The 20,135-nt window shown below is 38.8% G+C and overlaps 2 protein-coding genes across 7 annotated transcripts in view; one reads left to right on the top strand and one right to left on the bottom strand.

The window, feature by feature from the left end:
- The window catches only part of dync1h1 (dynein, cytoplasmic 1, heavy chain 1), a 107,981-nt gene extending 106,822 nt beyond the window's left edge, over positions 1 to 1,159 (top strand). For both annotated transcript variants that reach the window (XM_043697386.1, XM_043697385.1), the window contains exon 78: positions 811 to 1,159. In XM_043697386.1, the coding sequence (XP_043553321.1) occupies positions 811 to 939 (129 nt within the window). In that variant the 3' untranslated portion in view covers positions 940 to 1,159. The remainder of the gene's footprint in view (positions 1 to 810) is intronic.
- Positions 677 to 20,135, bottom strand: part of LOC122553514 — a 25,199-nt gene continuing 5,740 nt past the window's right edge. The window contains exons 2-6 of one of the 5 annotated variants that reach the window (XM_043697398.1): positions 14,452 to 14,516; positions 14,295 to 14,354; positions 14,160 to 14,216; positions 6,065 to 6,680; positions 677 to 746 (exon numbers count right to left, since the gene is read on the bottom strand). In XM_043697398.1, coding sequence (XP_043553333.1) covers positions 6,066 to 6,680; positions 14,160 to 14,216; positions 14,295 to 14,354; positions 14,452 to 14,516 — 797 coding nt within the window. In that variant the 3' untranslated portion in view covers positions 677 to 746; position 6,065. Of the gene's footprint in view, positions 747 to 2,388; positions 2,550 to 3,350; positions 3,540 to 4,003; positions 4,372 to 6,064; positions 6,681 to 14,159; positions 14,217 to 14,294; positions 14,355 to 14,451; positions 14,517 to 20,135 lie in introns of those variants that run through there. The other 4 variants (XM_043697396.1, XM_043697395.1, XM_043697397.1 and 1 more) reach the window with 4 other exon arrangements.

Genomic DNA, 20,135 nt, shown 5'->3' with positions numbered 1-20,135 from the left:
ACTTAATATAACCTGCACAGTAGGTTAGAGTTCAGTAAGATATTGGCCCAAAATATACTGTCAGCATAATATCAAGAGTATGTGAAATACTGGAGCAGGCAAGAGAAGATGCCTGATTTAAAACAAAGTTAGGAGCATGTTATTTGGAGGTGTGGTGTAACACTATTTTGGCAAAGTTGGCATTTTTGCTGTCTAGTTCCATATTAAAATGTAGAGTCACGTCTGAAGGGTGTGGTAAGTTTATTGCTGAGGAACTTCTGACATTTCAAAAAAAATTACAAGTCTCTTTCCTTCAATTGTTTGAGATTTTAAAAAAGCAAAATACTTACCCTGATCTCTCATGTCACAGATTGCCAGCAAAAAATTATGCACCATGAAAAGGACTATTGCCCTACCAAAGTAAAGTTTAGGTCATTGTATTAAAGATTACTTATTTAAATGAATTGTTTCCTGGAACTGTCACTAATTAAATCCTTTTATATTTGGGTGGTGTTCAGTTTCCACATTGAATGTTATAGTTTGTCAAACTAGAACATTCAGTTATTGTGCTCTGAAATTGTTTCATTTATGGATATTACACTGTGCATAGTCTGAAACAATTCGTACTGCAAAAATTTGGAGAAAAGGGGAATGTTTGAAAATGTGGACTGTCAAAATTCAGTATCAATTCTCACCAAACATGCTGTGTCTGTCCTGTTGTTGTGTTTCAGCATTTCTTTTGATTTCCACCATCTGTTTCCACCATGCTTTAAGATAAAACCGTAAACAGATATTTACTTATCATTCTAACATGCATGTTTCACTTCACAGGTGACACTTCCAGTGTATCTAAACTTCACTCGTGCTGACCTGATCTTCACTGTTGACTTTGAAATTGCTACGAAGGAAGACTCTCGCAGCTTTTATGAGCGTGGTGTTGCACTTTTGTGCACAGAATAAATAGTAACTTTTGCTTGAAATATGATATTACATACATGCATGTGCTGTTGTTTAGAACTGAATTGTAGTAATCCTTTCAAAGTAATGAACAATTTTATGTTCCATAAACAAGATGGCATGGCTACTGAGAGTTGGAAAATGTATTTTAATTGGTTTTACAGATAAAATTATGCATCATGGTTGGAGTCTCTTTTCTCATTAAATTCACAATGCATTGAGATCCAATGTTTCTGGATTTCATATCCTTTTCTATAGGAAAAATTGAGTTATATTAGTATGTCTGGTGATGAGATACTAGAGTTGCATTACAGGTTGTTTGTGTGTCCAGTTCATACTTTTTCCTCCCTTTTCTGTACCTCTAGAGAGGGGAATGCTTCTGCCAGTTTCAAAGAATAAATAATTGTATATGTTCTTTGAAAACAGTTTTATTTAAAATGTTATCAGTGTACTACAGCAGTCATATTGTGAGATTGTAGCATTCTGATTACATTGTTTCTAGATAGAACCTTGTACCACAAAACTTCTAATCTGACTTACGTACATTGAAGTGACTGGAGTTAAACTGCCACTTTTAGTTTTTATTGTCCCACCTCAGATCCTTGCTGCTTCCTGTTTGTTTCTAATCTTTACATCCTTATATGCATTCCACTGCAAAGTGCAATTATATTGTCTGCAGTTCTTTGTTTGTACTCTGATCTCAAAAACTGAAGCTAGAAAAAACCCAACTCAATGTTTATTTTTGCTTTGGTTATTCACAATATTAAGTAATACATTTCAAATGTACATGATTGAAAGTTTCTAACCAGTTAGCATAAAAGTTTGCATTAAACAGTAAAGGAAATGTGACCAAAGTGTTAACAATTTGTTAGTAACTTTTCCATTTAAGTCAAACTAGTTCTGGTAATAGCATACCCCTTGTGTTTCTATTTGTTCAAGAGTTTGGCTCGGCTAACATTTATTGCCCCTCTAATTCTTCAGAGAGCTTGAGTCAGCCATAATACTATGGCTTTGGAGTCAGTGTGTAGGGTTGACCAGGTAAGGATTTTCTTTCCAAAAAGACCTTGGTGAAGCAGGTGGATTTTTTAGTGACACTGAACAATGGTTTTATAGTCACTATTAGGTTAGCCATTCCTCTTGAACTCTCATTTCAGCTGCCATGATGGGATTTAAATCCAAAGTAATCTAATCAAGCCCCAGGCTAACTAGGGCCTTTGCTTAATAGGCCAGTGATACCGAAAAGTGTTCAAAAACATACGATTAATATTAGCAATTTTAAAACAACTTTTAATACCAATCTTGAGCCCAATGTAGTTTAAGTCTTGTCACATTAGTTATTGCCACCTTTGACTAGGTTAAAGCTAGAAAGAATAGTGAATCATTCTAAATAAGAAAATCCTGCTTAAATGATACAGAATGCAAAGCTGGTGCTTTGTGGTGCAGATGAGTTACAGTACACTGGGGAACTTTATTTTAGCAACATCTGAAGCTAATGTTTCATGATCTTTAGCAAAATGGCTAATCCCTTGAGATGATTTGATGATTGAGACTTTAGCTAGTGTGGAAATTGAGGCCATGCTGTTGGCATCACTGCATTGCAACCAGGAAGAAACCTGAAAGACATGTTCAAAAGTATAAGTGAAATTTTAAAAGTATTTCTTCTGAGCAATTTGAGCCAGGTTTCCTTAAATTCCAAACATGATTTAAGTGTAACACAATAGCAGCTGTGCAGAATTCAGTGATAAGTCTCATGGAAACCAAGGATTTATTCTTTACTAAAGTTAACTTGAGTACCATTCAAGTTTGGAAGAAAACTATAAACAAATGTTGCCATGATAGACATCTTGAATGTATACTGCCTCTTTCTTAAATATGCCACACATCCAGCTATGTTCAAAGTTTATCACTGTCTTCATTTGGGAAACAGTCTGACCACTGATTAGCTATCATTAAATTCCCTTCATTGAATTCCTTTATGTTCAGTTATGTGAAAAGGCAGGAAAATGGGAGCTATTAATTGACTTATGGCCTACTTCTACTGCTGTTGCTTGTCTGCAGGATCATTTCCAGAGACGTGGTTTTAATTAAGTGGACAGATTAGAGAAGCTACTATTTTCTTTAAAGCAAGGTGATGGTAGCTTTGGTGTTGAAAATTGTATGGGAGAAAAATGATCTCTAACCAAAGAACACCATTTTGTAAAACAAAAAGCAGCATAAAATAATTGGAAAATCATTTGAGGAAAGAAGTTGTTGTAGGACTTGGAGGGGTAGAAAAGTATTAAAAGGTGGGCATTGCTCTTGCAAAAAAGGCTGAGCCACCCTATTTAGTGCTACATTCCTTTACAAAAGTAGCAAACAATTTTGTAGAAACAAAGAATTATTTTTGTTTGAGAAACACGCAGTAATTGTGTAAATTTCCACTTCTGATTTAAATATTGGATTTGTGACTAAGGGCATTTCTAGTCTGATCACAATAGCTAGCCATGCCATATGTTTCAATGCAAGCTAATTTTGGAAATCTTCAACTTCTTGCATCTGTGTACGACTGCAATCTGTTCTTTGCTCCGTTGCTCTGTTAGATACATTTGAATATCCTCTTCACCCTAAAACAGTGAAGGAATCATTACATAGTATAACTACTAAAGTAAAGCATTCTTCCTATTCCATGCTGGCATTTATTCTTCAGTCATGCTATCAATTTTACCATATCTCAGGACTGACTGCAAATTCTTCCTAATTTCACTTCTGCTGTTGAGACTCAATACAAACATATACTCACGTATTACCGAACTGCCATATTCCATGGAGACCTGGGCATTCTACAAAATGAATTTTCTCTTTTCTCCTTGTATTGTTACTCATGGTGAAATACCTTTAACCTAATCTCTAAAGCTTTGCTGATGTAGTCAGTCAGTCAGTCAAAACATCTCATACTCCCCAATCCACTAAGTTATCAGCATATTATTCAAATATTTAGTATTGAATTATAATTTTATTACCAGAAAGTGTGTACAAGCAGTACAGCTTCACACAAACAGCCTAATGACAGTATCAATTTCTAAATGCATAGTTGAAACAAATGCTTAAGTCTCAAGAGTGCAGAGGAATAATTGGTTTTAGCCTGGTACTTAATATCTTAGTCTCATTCAGCTGTACACAAGTGCAACCCCATACTCATCAATTCTTAACACCTTTTGAAAATGGCCTAGCTGGCGCTATTATGATCCCAGTGATATCTGGCTTGTTCTTAAAATTTTGGTTAAGATGGTGTGGAGTTTTTGATAATAGAACAGTGTTATCTAAATAGATCTTTAGACAGCACAACAAAAGATGCATCTTCCAAAACCAAGGAGAGAATCAAACTTGCCTGTGACCCTAGCCAGGTCTCCTGCAAGCCTAAAGACTTGCATCTTTGGTTTTTGGAAGCCAGTTATTCTGAAATGAAAACTAACTAATTACTTTCCATGTTTACTCTCCTTGTTGTAAGCCCTACAGTTTAAAAACAAACAAACAAACTCTTCCCCCCCCCCCCCCCCCCCCCACCAATTAACAGTTCAGTCACTTGTTTTCTTTTTCCCAATCTCTTTCAGAGAATAAAGTGACCAAGTATATACCACTATATTTTGATAACCAAACTTGAAGATATCAAATATTTCATTACAAATTTGGTTTCAGAAACAATGTTGTATAGAAGGATGTCATCATACTTGCACATCCTTACATATACAACATTGATACTGTTTCAATCTGCTGAACTGAGATCTTGCTATCACCACCACCAAGAAGCAACTTTGGTTTAACATTAAAGACAATGTAACAGAAGGTTCCAAGTTTGATCCTTGGTCCAGAAGAAATATCTACTATCACAATTGACCCCAATTTCCGTACATGGGGGATGACTGTGCTTGTACGAGTCTGGCTTCCCTGAAGAGTTAAATGTTGAAAAAGGCCCTTCAGTTCAACTCATCCACACCAACTACATTCCCAAACTAAACTAGTCCCACTTGCCTGTGTTTATCTGTTTCCCTCCAAACCTTTTCTATTCATGTACTTATCCAAATGTCTAAGTGTTGTCACTACCTGTATCCACCATTTCCTCTTGCAGTTCTTTTTTACAATGGTTCATGTGTGGAATGATGTCCCTCATGTCCTTAAAACTTCCCCTCACCTTAAACATGCCCCTGGCTTTGTACTCCCCCACTCTAGGGAAAAGGCCCTTGCTATTCACCTTGTTTATGCCACTCATGATTTTATAAACCTCTAAAAAAGGCCACCCCTCCACATCCTATGCTCCAGTGAAAAGTACAGCTGATCCTTAACTCAAAACTCTCCATTCCAGCAACATCTTGGTAAATCTTCTCAACCCTCTACAATTTAATATAATAATCCATTTATCTCTCCCCGCTGGAGGCTTCCTGCCTCTATTCCTGATGAAGGGCTTTTGCCTGGAAAATAGATTTTCCTGCTCCTTGGATGCTTCCTGACCTGCTGTGCTTTTCCAGCACCATTCTGATCTAAACTTTAATATTCCAGCCTGCCAAAATGCTGGCGTTTACTAGAAACTTGGGAAAGGTACTAGAAGATTGTTTGTACTCAATGGAACTTTGCCACAGCAAAATAAAATGCCAACTATTTCAGGTAAATAGAAAAGAACACAATACTATAAAACAAGCCTCTTTGCTTTGGCTGAGGCAGTGTTGCTTTGGTAACATATTGAAAGACTTAAGCTCCCAAACTATACCTGAGTTTAGACTTATTGTTCCAATGCTTAGGTGCAGAAAGTGGGCAGTGGAACAGTCTATCCCAACAACAGTGAGCACACACATTTCAAATTAAAAACTGTTCATCAAGATAGGCTTTGTACTTGTTTGATTAGATTACTTAACTTAGTGTGAAAACAGGCCCTTCAGCCCAACAAGTCCACACTGACCCTCCAAAGAGCAACCCACCCAGACACATTCCCTAACACTACAGGCAATTTAGCATAGCCAATCCACCTAACCTGCACATTTTTGGACTGTAAGAGGAAACCCACATAGACAGTTGCCAGAGGTGGGAATTGAACCTGGGTCTCTGGTGCTGAGAGACAGTGAACTCTAGCATTACCCACTTAAAAACAATGGCTTACCTCAGTTTTTGATCACACGGCTTTTCTTTTTATTTATCCGATCATTACTTGTATCAAGTAAAGAGTTTCCATGTTTTCTCTTTGGCGTGAATGCGCCTTCACGAAATCTTTCATGAGAAGTCTTTAAGATTCGTCCTGAGGATAGGTGAACGTCTTGATGACCAAGATAATCTTTCCCAGAGCTTTGCAAATTTGGCATGCTCATAAATCCATGTTCTCCTCCAACAGAGTTGTTTTCAGGAGGAGATTCGGTCAGCATCCCAAAGTCCAATGATCCAAATGGCTTTAGTTTGGTTTTTGAGACATGTCTTGTTGGTAATTCTAAATCACATACTCTGTTAGAAGGTATTTCAGATTCACTAGAAGTTTGTACAATCACTTTAGTGAACGCAGGCTCCATGTGTACGTATTTTAACTCTTTATAACTACACTCAGGTTTAAAGATTGCCTGCAAGGATTGTTTGTAATGTCTTATTTGCAACTTTTTTCTGTCATTTGCTACAATAGCATAAGACTGATCGTTTATCTTCTCAGTGCAAGTATCTAGCAGAAAACTTTGACTTCTATCAGATTCACTTGATGTACTTTCCAAGTCACCATCATATGGATCCAAACACTAAAATTTTGGGGGAAAAAAAAATTGATTAGAAATGATTACATACAATGAGACCCAGTAATTAGCTCGAGTGAAGGTTTATGGTGTCACAATTCTACATAATGTTTCTTCACCAATGCAACTGCATACAAAGTCATGCATTCTCCCAATAAGTTAAAACAAGCAAAATATCAATGCATGAATTGAAACTTCAAAGATATTAATCATTTCAACCAAAATTCAACATTTTATAAAAGACAGGTAATTCAATACTTTTGTGGAATGGTTAATGTCCCTCAAGACCATATCTCATTCAATCATATTTCAAATCAAACTCTTGAGTTTGAACATTTATTTCATTTAGCTGGGAATTTAGTTCACATTAAAATATATAGATTTATTATAAAGACTTTTCAGAATCTTTAGCTACACATTCAGATTCTGTTAAGTAAATACGAGCATATCTCTTTTAATGCTCTGCAGTAACAGAGGGAAGTAAAATACTGTCTCAGAAGTTGAAGACAATACAAATATACTCGCTCGCATAACTCATTGAAATCTACTGGATATAAATTTTTCGCCTGAATAGAACTATTGCAGTTTTCCTCCCTTTCTTTCAAAGAAGTTGGGCAAAGTTGGAGGCCAAGAAAAGATTGCTTAACCATTTTAAAATGTTACCAACACAACCTGAGAAATTGTGCATAGAGTCAAATTACAAGACCTGACCAAGCCCAGGCTTTTGGCAGATACCAAAGTTTTCAAGGGATTCCAGAATCTTACAAATAACTCATTAAAAGAGATCTTCATTTTAAATTTCATTGTAAACAATTTGGAATGTTAGAAATTTCAGTTAAAAAAAGTTTCTCCCCAAACATGTTACACTATTTGGTTGGTTCATCAAACCAGGATATGGAATTGACTGGTGAAATGCTCTTAAAAGACAGTTTGGTGTTAATAGGTAACAAAATTTAAGACACATGAGAACTTGGCATTGGTTCAGCAAGCAAAAAAATTGTAATAGAAAATGGATGACAGAGTTCTAGTGATATCTATCCAAAGCTGTTGAAAAAAAATGCTAGATAAGGCACAGGAGAGACCCTGAGCACACTTTCAATCCTGCTCAAAACACATTTACTTGCACAATGTACTCATTGATCAAAAAGGGAAAGTTGGATACAGCACCTGATGTTTTGACCAGCTAAGCTAACAAATTGTTGACAAATCTTTAGAACAAATAATTGCAGATAAAATTAGTAAGCATTTGAAAATTCCTGAGGTAATAAAAATGTCTGTCAACATAGATTCAGTAATAAAAAGCATACTAGTAATAAAATACTAGTTGTAAACAAAAATGCTGTGAAATCTTGGCATGTCTGGCATTTCAGGTTGCAAACTTTCATCAATTTTCACCTGCTGAGCAGGTGCTGCTTTAATGTCAAGTTTCTAGCGTTTGCTGTACTTTCTTTTAAACCCAAGGCAGGTTGTCTTTGACAAGTTGATTGCAATTCCAGTGACAGTGATTGGATAGATAAAAACAAACAGTAGATACTGCAAAATAGTAAAGTTAGAAATACTGGAAGTCCAGACAGATTTGGGGGAGGGGGAAGGAGTGTTTAGGCTACATCGTTCAAACATGATAAAAAGGAACAGAAAATAAATCAAAAAGGCCAACAGAATACATCCTTTACAGCTATATGACTAAAATAGTTGAAATTCAAAGATTCATACTGCATGGATAAGACCTTCAACCCATTGAGTCAATCCTGGTTACCTGCACTAACCCACCTTCCAGCATTAGTGCTCATTCACATACTTGTTGAAAGTTCTGAAGTTCCCTGCTTCTTTTGCCCTCTGAGAAAGTGTATTCCTTAAATTTATACTTCAGCTACACAAAACCTTGCTTAGGATACACCTGGAGTGCTGAGAATCCCAAATTAGGAAGGATCAAATTGGACTTGGTGACACACCACTTTGGCTTAATAGAATTCAGGGGTTAAAATACAAGGAGATTGCACAAACTATGATTATATTTCGAGCATTTACATAGGAAGGGGTTGATTTAACACTTGATCCAGGTTTTCATTCAGGGGAATTGACGGTATATAGAGAGAAACTGTTACTGCTCATTAAGGAGTTGAGGATTAAGAGTCAAAATATTAGAGAAGGCTTTCAAGAGTTAAGTTTGGAAACAATCCTATGTTTAAAAGGACCAAAATCTTGATACTTGTTGGCAATACAAAATTTAGAGTGTAGGATGTCTGCTAAATACTTGAAAGGCATATACTTTAGTGAAATTCACATATTCTGCCATGGTGCAGCAAGTTGATCGGTCATAATGACCTCCACCTTAATGTTCAATTAAATGTAGGTAAGTGAGAGATAATTATACATTGTGAAAGAAAGCTAAACTAGGAGACAATGCTTTCACAAAATGCCAGTAGAATCTTGGATTTTAATAATAAGGCCTTAGAATAAAAGCATTTGTTTAAATACAAACATTAGTTAAGCTACAGTTAGAATATGGTGTACATTTTTAGCACCAGAGATATATTTTCATCCCCCTACCATCAGCATTCTAGAGACCATTCCCTCAGGTGACTCCCTAGTCAGATCCACACCCACTCCCCTTCCCCTACCACCACAGGAAGTTCAAAATCTGTGCCCACACCTTCCCCCTCATCTCAGTCCAAGGCCCCAAAGGATTCTACCACATCCGTCAGAAATTTACCTGTACCTCAAAACATCTACTGTACCCATTGCACCTGACGTGGTCTCCTCTACATCAGGGAGACAGGACGCCAACTTGCAGATCGTTTCAAATAACATGTCTAGGACACATACAGGAACTGGGCCTCCTCCATCACCAAATCCTTACCACCAAACACCTGGAGGAAGAACATCTCATCTTCTGTCTTGTGACTCTGCAACCACATGCGATCAATGTGGATTTCAGTAGTTTCCTCATTTCCCCCCCCCCCCCCACATTATCCCAGTCCCAAGCCTCCAATTCAGCACCGCCCTCCTGACCTTCCATCACTTTTTCCATCCACTCCACCCTCTCACCAACCTTATCACCTTCCTCTACCCTATTACATTCTCAGTTACTGTCACCCCAGCCCAAAAGCCTCATTCCTGATGAAGGGAATATGCCTGAAACATCGATCTCCTGTACCATGCTCTTGCACCCTGTTAAAAAGATGCATGAAAGCCAGACAAAACGATAGGTCAACAATGGAAAGTTAAAAAGGTGAAAAAAAGAGAGTTAATAAAAGAAACCTTGACACTAGAGCAGAGATTGAGATTTATGAATTATAAAAATTGTAAATGAGTTTTATAGATTAGAAAATTTCATCTCCTTGGGGACTCAGTAACAATTCAAATTTATTAACGAAAGGGTGTAGTTAGTGTTTATTTTACCTTTATAACTAATCCAGAGACCAGGAATAAATGATCCAGAGTCGCAAGTTCAATTCCCACCACAGCCATTCAAAGCATTACAAAAATTGGAATACCAACTCAGTATTGACTTGGGAACCAGATGCAAACATGAAAAGCACATGCAGCCCGGTCAGCCTTGCAAAGTACTCCTCATTAACATTGGATGTTATGAGCCAAAATAGGGAGAACTGATCAATCAGCAACAGCTTGGCATTGTCATACTTGCCAAAGCAAACCTTATGGCCAATATCCCAGAGTCTGCCATCACCATTCCTAGTTATGACTTGTTCCATGTCCACAGATCTACCAGAGTTGCTCTTGCACCCCTTAGTTGCAATACCTCACATTTCTCCACATCAAACCAAATCTACCACCTATCTGAATAACTTTCCAAAAACTTCCCCACCACTGAAATTAAACTGTAAGATACTGGTATGCCACTTATTAAAAAAAAGATTAAATATGCGAATTCCAATTGTTACAGGCAGCTGAGAAAGCACTGTCATCCATGATAGTGGGACCAGTCTTCAGCCATTTAGATTCACTTCACACAATATCACAAGAACACTGAGTACAGCAATGGTTATAGGCCTTGACAAGAGTCTAGAACTACAGATGCTGGAATCCAAAGTAGACAAGTAGCAGGCTGGAAGAAAACAGCAAGGAAGGCAGCATCAGGAGGTGGAGACATTAACATTTCAAGTATAACCCTTCTTCAGGAATGGAGGTCTGGCAATAATGCTGAAAAATTCTTCCTCCAAATTAGTTACACCCCTAGCCAAGTTGTAGGAATGGCTACAAGGCTAGCATCTAAAAATGTAGAATACTGCATAGATGTGACCCATCCACCAAAAAAAAACATTCATGCAAAGCAAAAATGGAATCAAGGAGCTCCATGTAAACATCTAAGCCAGCAAGATTCTGGGAGAGATACTCCACCAGCTTGAGCAATACTTTAGTCAGTCAACAGAAAGTTATAATTATCAGAGGAGAAATGACTCAAAGCTGTGTCCTTTGAGAGGGAAAAAAAAAAAAGAGTCTAGCTGAGTTCAGTCAAGGGAGGAAAGAAGATGACAATCAAAATTTCAGAAAGAGATAATGATAGAGAGAACAAACTATTGAAAAGGTAGCATTGGACTATATTAAGCATCTGTACTCCAGCACAATCTGCAACCTCATTTTCCCCACTCAATCATTACCATCAAGCCAGGAGATCAACTCTGGTTCAGTACAAAAACAGCATAAGCAGCAAGTGATTGACATAGTTAAGTGATCCTACAACCAGTGGATCAGACCTAGGCTCTGCAGTCCTGCCACATCCAGTTGTGAGTGGTGGTGGATAATTAAACAACTCATTGAAGGAGGAGACTCAAATGTCCCATCCTCAAATAATGGAAGAGCCCAATGGATCAGTGCAAAAAGATAAGGCTTAAGCATTTGCAGCAAATCTTCAGCAAAAAAAAAACAAAAATAAGTGTCAAATAGATGATTATCTCAACCTCCTCCAGCGGACCCTAGCATTACAGATACAGTTGTCAGCCAATTTGATTCACTCCACATGATGTCAAGAAATGGTTGGAGACTGGGTAATGCAAAGGCTACGGGCTAGGAAAGTATTCTGGCAACTATATTGAAGATTTATGTTTCAGAACTTTCCACAATCCTTGTCAAGCTCTTCTAGGACAGTTACAACATTGTCACATGGATACCAATGTGAAACATTGCCCATGTATTTCTAGTAAATAAAAAGCAGGACAAATCCAACCCAGTCAATTACTCCATCAGTCTACTCTTGATCAGCAGTAAAGTGATGGACGGTGTTATTGCTATCAAATAACAACATTTGCTGAAGCCCAGTTTGGATTCCACCAGGGCCAGTCAGCTCCTGACCTCATTACAGCCTGAGTTCTAACAAGGATAAAAGAGCTGCATTCCAGAGAGAGGTCAGAGTGATAGCACTTGGTATCAAAGTTGCATTCAACCAGGGTTTGATATCAAGGAGCCTCAGCAAAACTAGAAATCAGTGGTAACAGGGCAAATTCTCCACTGGTTGGAATAATACCTGGCACATAGGAAGATAGATGTGGTTATTGGAAGTCAGTGATCTCAGCTCCAGGACATCTTTGCAGCAGTTCTTCAGGATAGTGTCCGAGGCCCAACCATTTTCAGCTGCTTCATCAATGACTCTCAAAGGTCAGAAGTGGGGATGTTCGCTAATGATTGCGTAGTGTTCAGTACCATTCGCAACTCCTCAAATACTGAAGCAGTCCACTTTCAAATGCAACAAGATCTGGACAATATCCAGGTTTGGGCTGACAAGTAGCAAATAACATTCACACCATACAAATGCCAGTCTATGACCATCACCAATAAGAGACAATTACCCAGCACCTCTTGACATTCAAATAATATTACCATCACCGAATCCGCCACTTCAACATTCCTGGGGTTACCCTTGACTAGAAACTCAACTGGACCCATCACATAAACATAATGGCTACAAGAGCAGTAGAGGCTAGGAATACTATAGCATATAACTCACCCCAATCTCCCAAAAGCCTCCCACCATCCACTAGGCACAAGTCAGGGGCCTGATGGAATACTCTCCATTGGCCTGGATGAGGGCAGCTCCAACAAGAAGCTTGACAACATCAAGGACAAAGCAACCCACTTGATGTGGCACCAAATGCACAAACATCCACCCCTCCACCACAAACAAACACTCAGTAACAGTAGTGTGTTCTAGCTACAAGATTAACCACAGAAATTCACTAACAATCCTCAGGCAGCACCTTCCAAACTCATGACCAATTCCATCTAGAAGGACAAGGGTAGCAGATACATGGGAACACCATCATGATTGTTCAGCTATGACATAAGCCAACATGTACAGGGGCTACTTTTCTTGAAGTTTGGCATCTCAAACTTTTACAGGAGTTGCAAAAGCAATAATCAAAATTCTGACAGTTTAAAGCAGATTTTGTGAAAGTTTAATATGTACACATACCAGCATCCAAACCAAAATTAAAATACTTCCTAGCTTTATATTTTGACTAAAATTTTATGCATTTTGAAGTGTATACGGTGTCTTGCATCTTTGGAACCTGCAATTTAAGATCTTAGCCACTTCGTGGATGTAGGGAAGGCTATATACATCCACAGTAATGACCAACACTAAAACAGGACCCCAATGGAATTCACCTGACCCTAAAACCAAAACTACCAGATGAATATAAACTTGGGCTGTTCCTGCCTGCCCATAGCCACACAGCATGATTCAGCAGAACAAAGAATTTGTTTATCTTGAAAAGAGAAAAAAAAAAGGTTAAAAGAAATTAATAAACATTACCATTAGTTCTGTGGCTTTTAAAGTAAATCTATTTTAAACAACTTTTTTTTATTAAAAATTGAGAGACAAGTGGACTGATGAAATATATAGGGGACCAACTTTTTTTTTAAGTATACTAACCCTTCAACTGTAGGATAAAGATTTGATGGAAGGAAGCCTCACTCAATTCTGCCAGCTTTAGAAATTACAGTCTTTTGATCACAACAGGGCAGTGTTTAACCTGGTTTCCTGTTACATGGAATTCTCCCATGAAATGTTGGCACAGCATATCAAAAGATGAAATGTTCCATTTCTCCAGATCATGCTGCTCCAGCAGATATATATAAAGAAAATGACAGGCACTCCTTAACGGAGATTAAAAGAAAAATGCACCATATAAAAGAAACAAAAAAGTTGAACAAAAATAACTGCTCTTACACAAAGGGATGATTAGTGAATATTGCTGAGTCATGTGCTAATTTGCCTCTTGCAATCAAGAGATGATTACTAACATTTAGTGGAGAAAACGGCAATGGAGGCAAAATGTTGAATGTAAATCCACGTGTCTAAAATCAATGATTATGAATACCAGATTAACTTCAAGTAATATAATCCAAACAGGTCAGGTATTTATATCACAATACATTCTGCTGTTCTGGTACATGCTGAAACTCCATTTTGAAGTATAAATTTCAACATTTACTTCAACATTAGATTTAGCTTCAGATACTTACTTGGTTCACTGTTGCATGATTCTTTACAGAATCTGGTAAACTTAGGTTCATCAATGCCTGTAATGGATAAATAAAGAAACATTTTTAATTAATATACAAATTAATATTTTATGCTTATAAACTAAGGAAAATTACCTCATTAGTGGCAGAGGCATCAGATTCAGATTCTGTACTTGATTCTAATTTACACTTTTCCTTGAAGGGGGCAGAAGCAGCATATTACTTATTGATTCTTCCAATTTATTTTTGTACAAACAAACTCTTTAAACATGATTAATACTTTTCACCTTACATTGTATTGAGTTGTCAATACTTCCATGTAGTCTGGTGTTCTGGATACACTTGTACTTGCAGCTTCTGAAACAAAGCAAAGCAGTTAAATAAATTAGTATAACATGAGTAAGCAGAATTTCAAAACACACCGCATGTGTGGGTGTCTGAAAAAAAAAAAGGCTTGGTCAATGAGTCTTTTGAATATACAAATTTCAATTGTCTTGTACGCAACATTTTCTTTTCTCCTCTATTAGCAGCCATATCTTCAGTTGTCTATGTTTACACTATGAATTTCCTTCCCAAAGCTGAACTTTTCTTTTATGATAAAACTCAAAAAAAGTCTCTCTTTCAACAAGCTTTTGATCACCAGTCCCAGTAGCACTTGTGGCTCAGTATCAAGTGACCACCCTGTGAAATATCTTGGGACTTCGCTACTTTTATATTCTTCTTCCGTTCTTTGCCCAAAGGCAATTCTGACTCTGTGCAAGGCAACAGGTCCTGAATCTACTCCAGCCAGAACAGGAATTGAATCCCATGCTTTCGGCACCATTCTGCATGCTGCGGTCCAGTCAACTGAACCAACTGTCTCTGCAACAAGTCGGAGTGGCTATGGGACCACACGTATTTACATGGATATTGTAGCCTATAGCAATGGGTAGTAATGGTCTAACTTCTTTCGGTCAGATAGTTGGCCAGGAATCGCTCCCACTCGCTGTTTGCTCGCTGAGCTGAAAGGTTCATTTTCAGAAATTATCATCATCAGTGAGCCTCCAGTGAAGCACTGGTGTTAGTGACTCACTTACGTGCTTTGGTTTCCTTGGGTTGATGTCGTCATTTCTTGTGGTGATGTCAGTTCATGTTCTTTTTCTCAAGGGGTGGTAAATCAGATCAAGTTAATGTGTTTGTTGATAGAGTTCCAGTTGGAATGCCATGCTTCTAGGAATTCTCGTGCGTGTCTCTGTTTGGCTTGTCCTAGGATGGATGTGTTGTCCCAGTCGAGGTGGTGTGCTTTCTTATCTGTATGTAAAGGATACTAGTGAGAGTGGGTCATGTCTTTTTGTGGCTAGTTGATGTTCATGTGGCTTGTTTTCTGCCTGTTTGTACAAAGTAGTGTTTATTACAGTTCTTGCAAAGGTATTTTGTAAACGACATTAATTTTGCTTGTCGTCTGTATGGGGTATTTCAAGTTCATTAGCTGCTGTTTTAGTTTTCTCTAATTTATTTCATTTAATGATGACAAAAGGTGTCATTCACGTAGCAGACCCAAACTTTGGAACAACACATCCATCCTAGGACAAGCCAAATAGACAGACACACGAGAATTCCTAGAAGCATGGCATTCTAACTGGAATTCTATTAACAAACACTGACTTGGATCTGATTTACCACCCCCTGAGAAAAAGAACAGGAATGGACATCATCACAGGAAATTACATCACCAACCCAAGGAAACCTAAACACAAATAGAAAGTGGGTCACTAACACCAGTGCTTAACCAGAGGCTCACTGATGATGTTACCTAGTATGGTGATAAAACATCTGAAAATGAACCTTCCAGCTCAGCGAGCAAATTTACATCTAGAACCCCAACCTGAGCTACAAATCTTACAAAAAAAAAAAAAGAAAAAAAATCGGTAACCTGTCCCACTTTTACTCCCTGCTATTGGTGCAAGCTGGTAGGATTCCTGGTAGTATTTGGACAGCAGCTAAACCAGAGATACTTCACATGTAGTATCCCCCTCCCACCCACCCTCTTAAACAGAAGAAAAGGACTTTAAGGTAAGGGTTTTTTCCCCCTTTTCTTTCTTATATTTAAGTGCATTGTTTGTTTTTAGTTAGTTGATATAAAGCTAAGGCTTACAATGGCAGGGGACCTCAAACCTGTGGCACGTGCCTCTTGCTTGATGTGGGAGCTCAAGGATGTGGCTGACGTCCCTGACTCTCACTTGCAGGAAGTGTGTCCAGCTGCAGTTGTTTGACTGCATGACAGCTCTGGAGTTATGGATGGACTTGCTGTGGGGCACCACAATGTTGAGGTCGTGGATAGCACATTTAGTGAACTGGTCACACTGCAGGTTAGAATTGCTGAGGGAGACATTGAATGGGTGACCAAAAGGCAGAAAAAAAGTAGGAAGGCAGTGCAGGTGTTCCCTGCAGTCATCTCCCTCAAAAACAGATATACTGTTTTGGACACTTAGGGGAAGATGGCTCACCAGGTGAGGGCAACAGTTGCCAAGATCATGGCACCGTGGCGAACACTGCTGTTCAGAAGTGTGGGAAAAAGACTCGTAGGGCCATTGTCATAGGGGATTCTATTGCAAGGGGAGTAGATAGGTGGTTCTGTGGCCGAAAACAAGACTCCCGGATGGTATATTGCCTCCCAGGTGCTCGGGTCAGGGATGTCACCAACCAGCTGCAAAGCATTCTGAAAGGGAAGGGTGAACAGCCAGTTGTCATGGTGCATATAAGTACCAATGATTTAAGTAAAAAATGAGAGGAGGTCCTGAAAGCAGAATTCAGGGAACGAGGAGAGAAGTTAAAAAGGAGGACTTCAAAAAGGTAGCGATGCCAGGATTGTTACCAGTGCCATGTACTAGCTAGAGTAGAAATGAAGGAATAGGCCGGATGAACACATGGCTTGAGGGATGGTGTAGGAGGGACGGGTTCAGATTTGTGGGTCATTGGGACCGGTTTGAGGGAAGGTGGGACTATGACAAATTAAATGGTCTACATCTGAACCAGATTGGAACAAACGTACCTGGGGAAGTTTTTGCTACTGCTGTCGGGGAGGTTTTAAACTAGTGTGGCAGGGGGCTGAGAACCAGAAGAGAAGACTAATAGACAGTGAGGTGAAAACTGGACACTGTAAGGATCCTGAAGTTAGCATTACCAAGGGGAAGAATAGGCAGAGAGCAGATGAATGCAAAAGAACTGCGGCCTGAAGTGCACATATTTTAATGTGAGGAGTATAGTGGGTAGGGCAGATAAACTTAGGGCTTGGATTAGTACGTGGGAGTATGATGTTATTGCAATCACAGAGACTTGGTTGAAGGAAGGGTATGATTGGCAACTAAATATTCCAGGATATAGATGCTTCAGACAGGACAGGGAGGGAAGTAAACAGGGAGGGGGAAAGAGTTGTGTTGCTGGTCAGGGATAATATCACAGCTTAGCTAAAGGAGAATACTGTGGAGTGCTTGAGCACTGAGGCATTATGGGTGGAGCTGAGAAATAAGAAGGGTGCAGTTAAATTGTTGGGGCTGTACTACAGGCCTCCCAACAGTGAGCATGAGGTAGAACAAAAAATAGATAATCAGATTATGGAAAGATGTAGAGGTAACAGGGTAGTAGTGATGGGAGATTTTAGATTTTGCCAACATTGACTGGGATACACTTAGTGTCAGAGGTCTGGATGGGACAGAATTTGTAAGGAGCATCCAGGAAAATTTTGCAGAGCAGCATGTCAATAGTCTGATGAGGGAATGGGCCATATGGGACCTGGTGTTGGGGAATGAGCCAGGCCAGATGGTAGAAGTTGCAGCGGGGAATTTCATGGGAATAGTGACCACAATTTTTAAGTTTTAGAATACTTGTAGACAAAGATGAGTGTGATCCTAAGGGAAGTGTACTAAACTGGGCCACGGCCAATTATATCAAAGTTCAGCAGGAGCTGGGAAATGTGGATTGGGAGCAGCTATTTGAAGGGAAGTCTACATTTGATATGTGGGAGGCTTTCAAAAGATAGATTGAAGATAGTGCAGGATAGGCATGTCCCTTTGAAAACACGGGATAGGGAAGACAAGCTCCATGAACAGTGGATGGAGAAATCATGCAACTAGCCAAGTGGAAAAGGGAAACATACATAAGGTCCAGGCAGCTAAGAACAGAACGGGCCTTGGAAGAATATCAGGAGAGTAGGACCAATCTTAAATGAGGAATTAAGTGGGTTAAAAGGTCTACAGCTGAACCAGATTGAATCCTGAGTCATAGCATAAAATTAAGTTTCCTGACTGAATTTTTTTATTTCCAAAGTAGATGCAAAATTAAAATAAGATGTTTAGTTTGTTCCACTAAATAAAAAGTGTAGCTAGGAGTTTCCTCATGATATTCAGGAAACTCATAGCTGTTGGCCAGTTTATCCCTGAAATAAAGTGATTTGAAAAGAATTGAATCATCTTTCCCAAAAGTTATTATATATTACTGCCACTAACAGACTAGGAATCCAAATGGATAGAGATTGAGACATTTCTACAATACATGGATGCAGGTGAAACCTTTCTGATAAAAGCAGAAAATTCCTACCGCAGCTTGAAAATTAAATCAAAATTCTGACTTAGCCAAATGGAAATCACTTTTCTTTAAACAGAAAGGCCCAAGTCATTTCCCTCCACTGAATTATCAATAAATGGAGGTCCTCAAAATTAGATTGACTACTGGCTAATAACGTTCCCTAAGTGTAAGCTGCCGCTCAGTGGGAAGCACTGCAGACTCATGGGTTGCTAGATTGTGGGTTTTAGACTCACTGTAGAACTTTCAAGCTCAAGAGTCCATGCTAGCATTCCAATGTAGTACTGAGGTAGTGCTGTAGTGTCAGGGGGCCATCTTTTGCACGAGACATAAAAATGTTTTGTTCATGTGCAGTTGACCCAGCAATATTTAAAATAAGATCAAGGGATTTAATCCCAAAGTCTTGCTTAACCTTCACCCACCAATCAACATCAGAAACAAAGAACAGAGTATCCAATCATCTTGCTGTTTGTAACAGTGTGCAACTTGGCTGATACTTTTCATACATTACAACAGTAACTGCATGTCAAAGATTGTAAAGCACTTTGGGACGCTGATGTCATGAAAGGTACAACGTAAATTGAAGCTTTCTGTCCCTTCCCCATCAGAGGCTGCCATTTGAAAGAGATTTGACATTCTACTGGAGATGTCCACACTAGGATACACCTTATATTAATAAACAGACTCATGTTCATTTGAATGGACATTATTCCTTTCCCTAAATCATTTACAAAAATCACTCAAAATTATTTAAGTGATATCAGGGCTTTAATGAATAAACTGGATACTATGCTGGCCTTCCTATTACAAAATCAGCTGTTTATATAGTGATGTAAGTTTAAAAAATTCACATCAAGTCATATCTCCACTTTTCACATCAGCTTCATGCACCTACATTCCACAGCTCAAAGACTAAACTGTAACCATCTCAAAACAATGGGCTGAGAAGTGGCAGATGGAGTTTAATTTACATAAATGCGGGGTGCTGCATTTTGGGAAAGCAAATCTTAGCAGGACTTATACATTTAATGGTAAAGTCCGAGGAAGTGTTTCTGAACAAAGAGACCTTGGATGCAGGTTCATAGCTCCTTGAAAGTGGAGTCGCAGGTCGATAGGATAGCAAAGGCGGCAGTTGGTATGCTTTCCTTTATTGGTCAGAGTGCTGAGTACAGGAGGTAAAAATAAACTGACTGCAGATGCTGGAAACCAGATTCTGGATCAGTGGTGCTGGAAGAGCACAGTAGTTCAGGCAGCATCCAAGCAGCAGTGAAAAATCGACGTTTCGGGCAAAAGCCCTTCATCAGGAATAAAGGCAGTGAGCCTGAAGCGTGGAGAGATAAGCTAGAGGAGGATGGGGGTGAGGAGAAAGTAGCATAGACTACAATGGGTGAGTGGGGGAGGGGATGAAGGTGATAT

Source organism: Chiloscyllium plagiosum, chromosome 10 (genome assembly GCF_004010195.1).
Source record: "Chiloscyllium plagiosum isolate BGI_BamShark_2017 chromosome 10, ASM401019v2, whole genome shotgun sequence".
Lineage (NCBI taxonomy): Eukaryota > Metazoa > Chordata > Chondrichthyes > Orectolobiformes > Hemiscylliidae > Chiloscyllium > Chiloscyllium plagiosum.
This window is presented reverse-complemented; position numbering and strand designations above follow the sequence as displayed.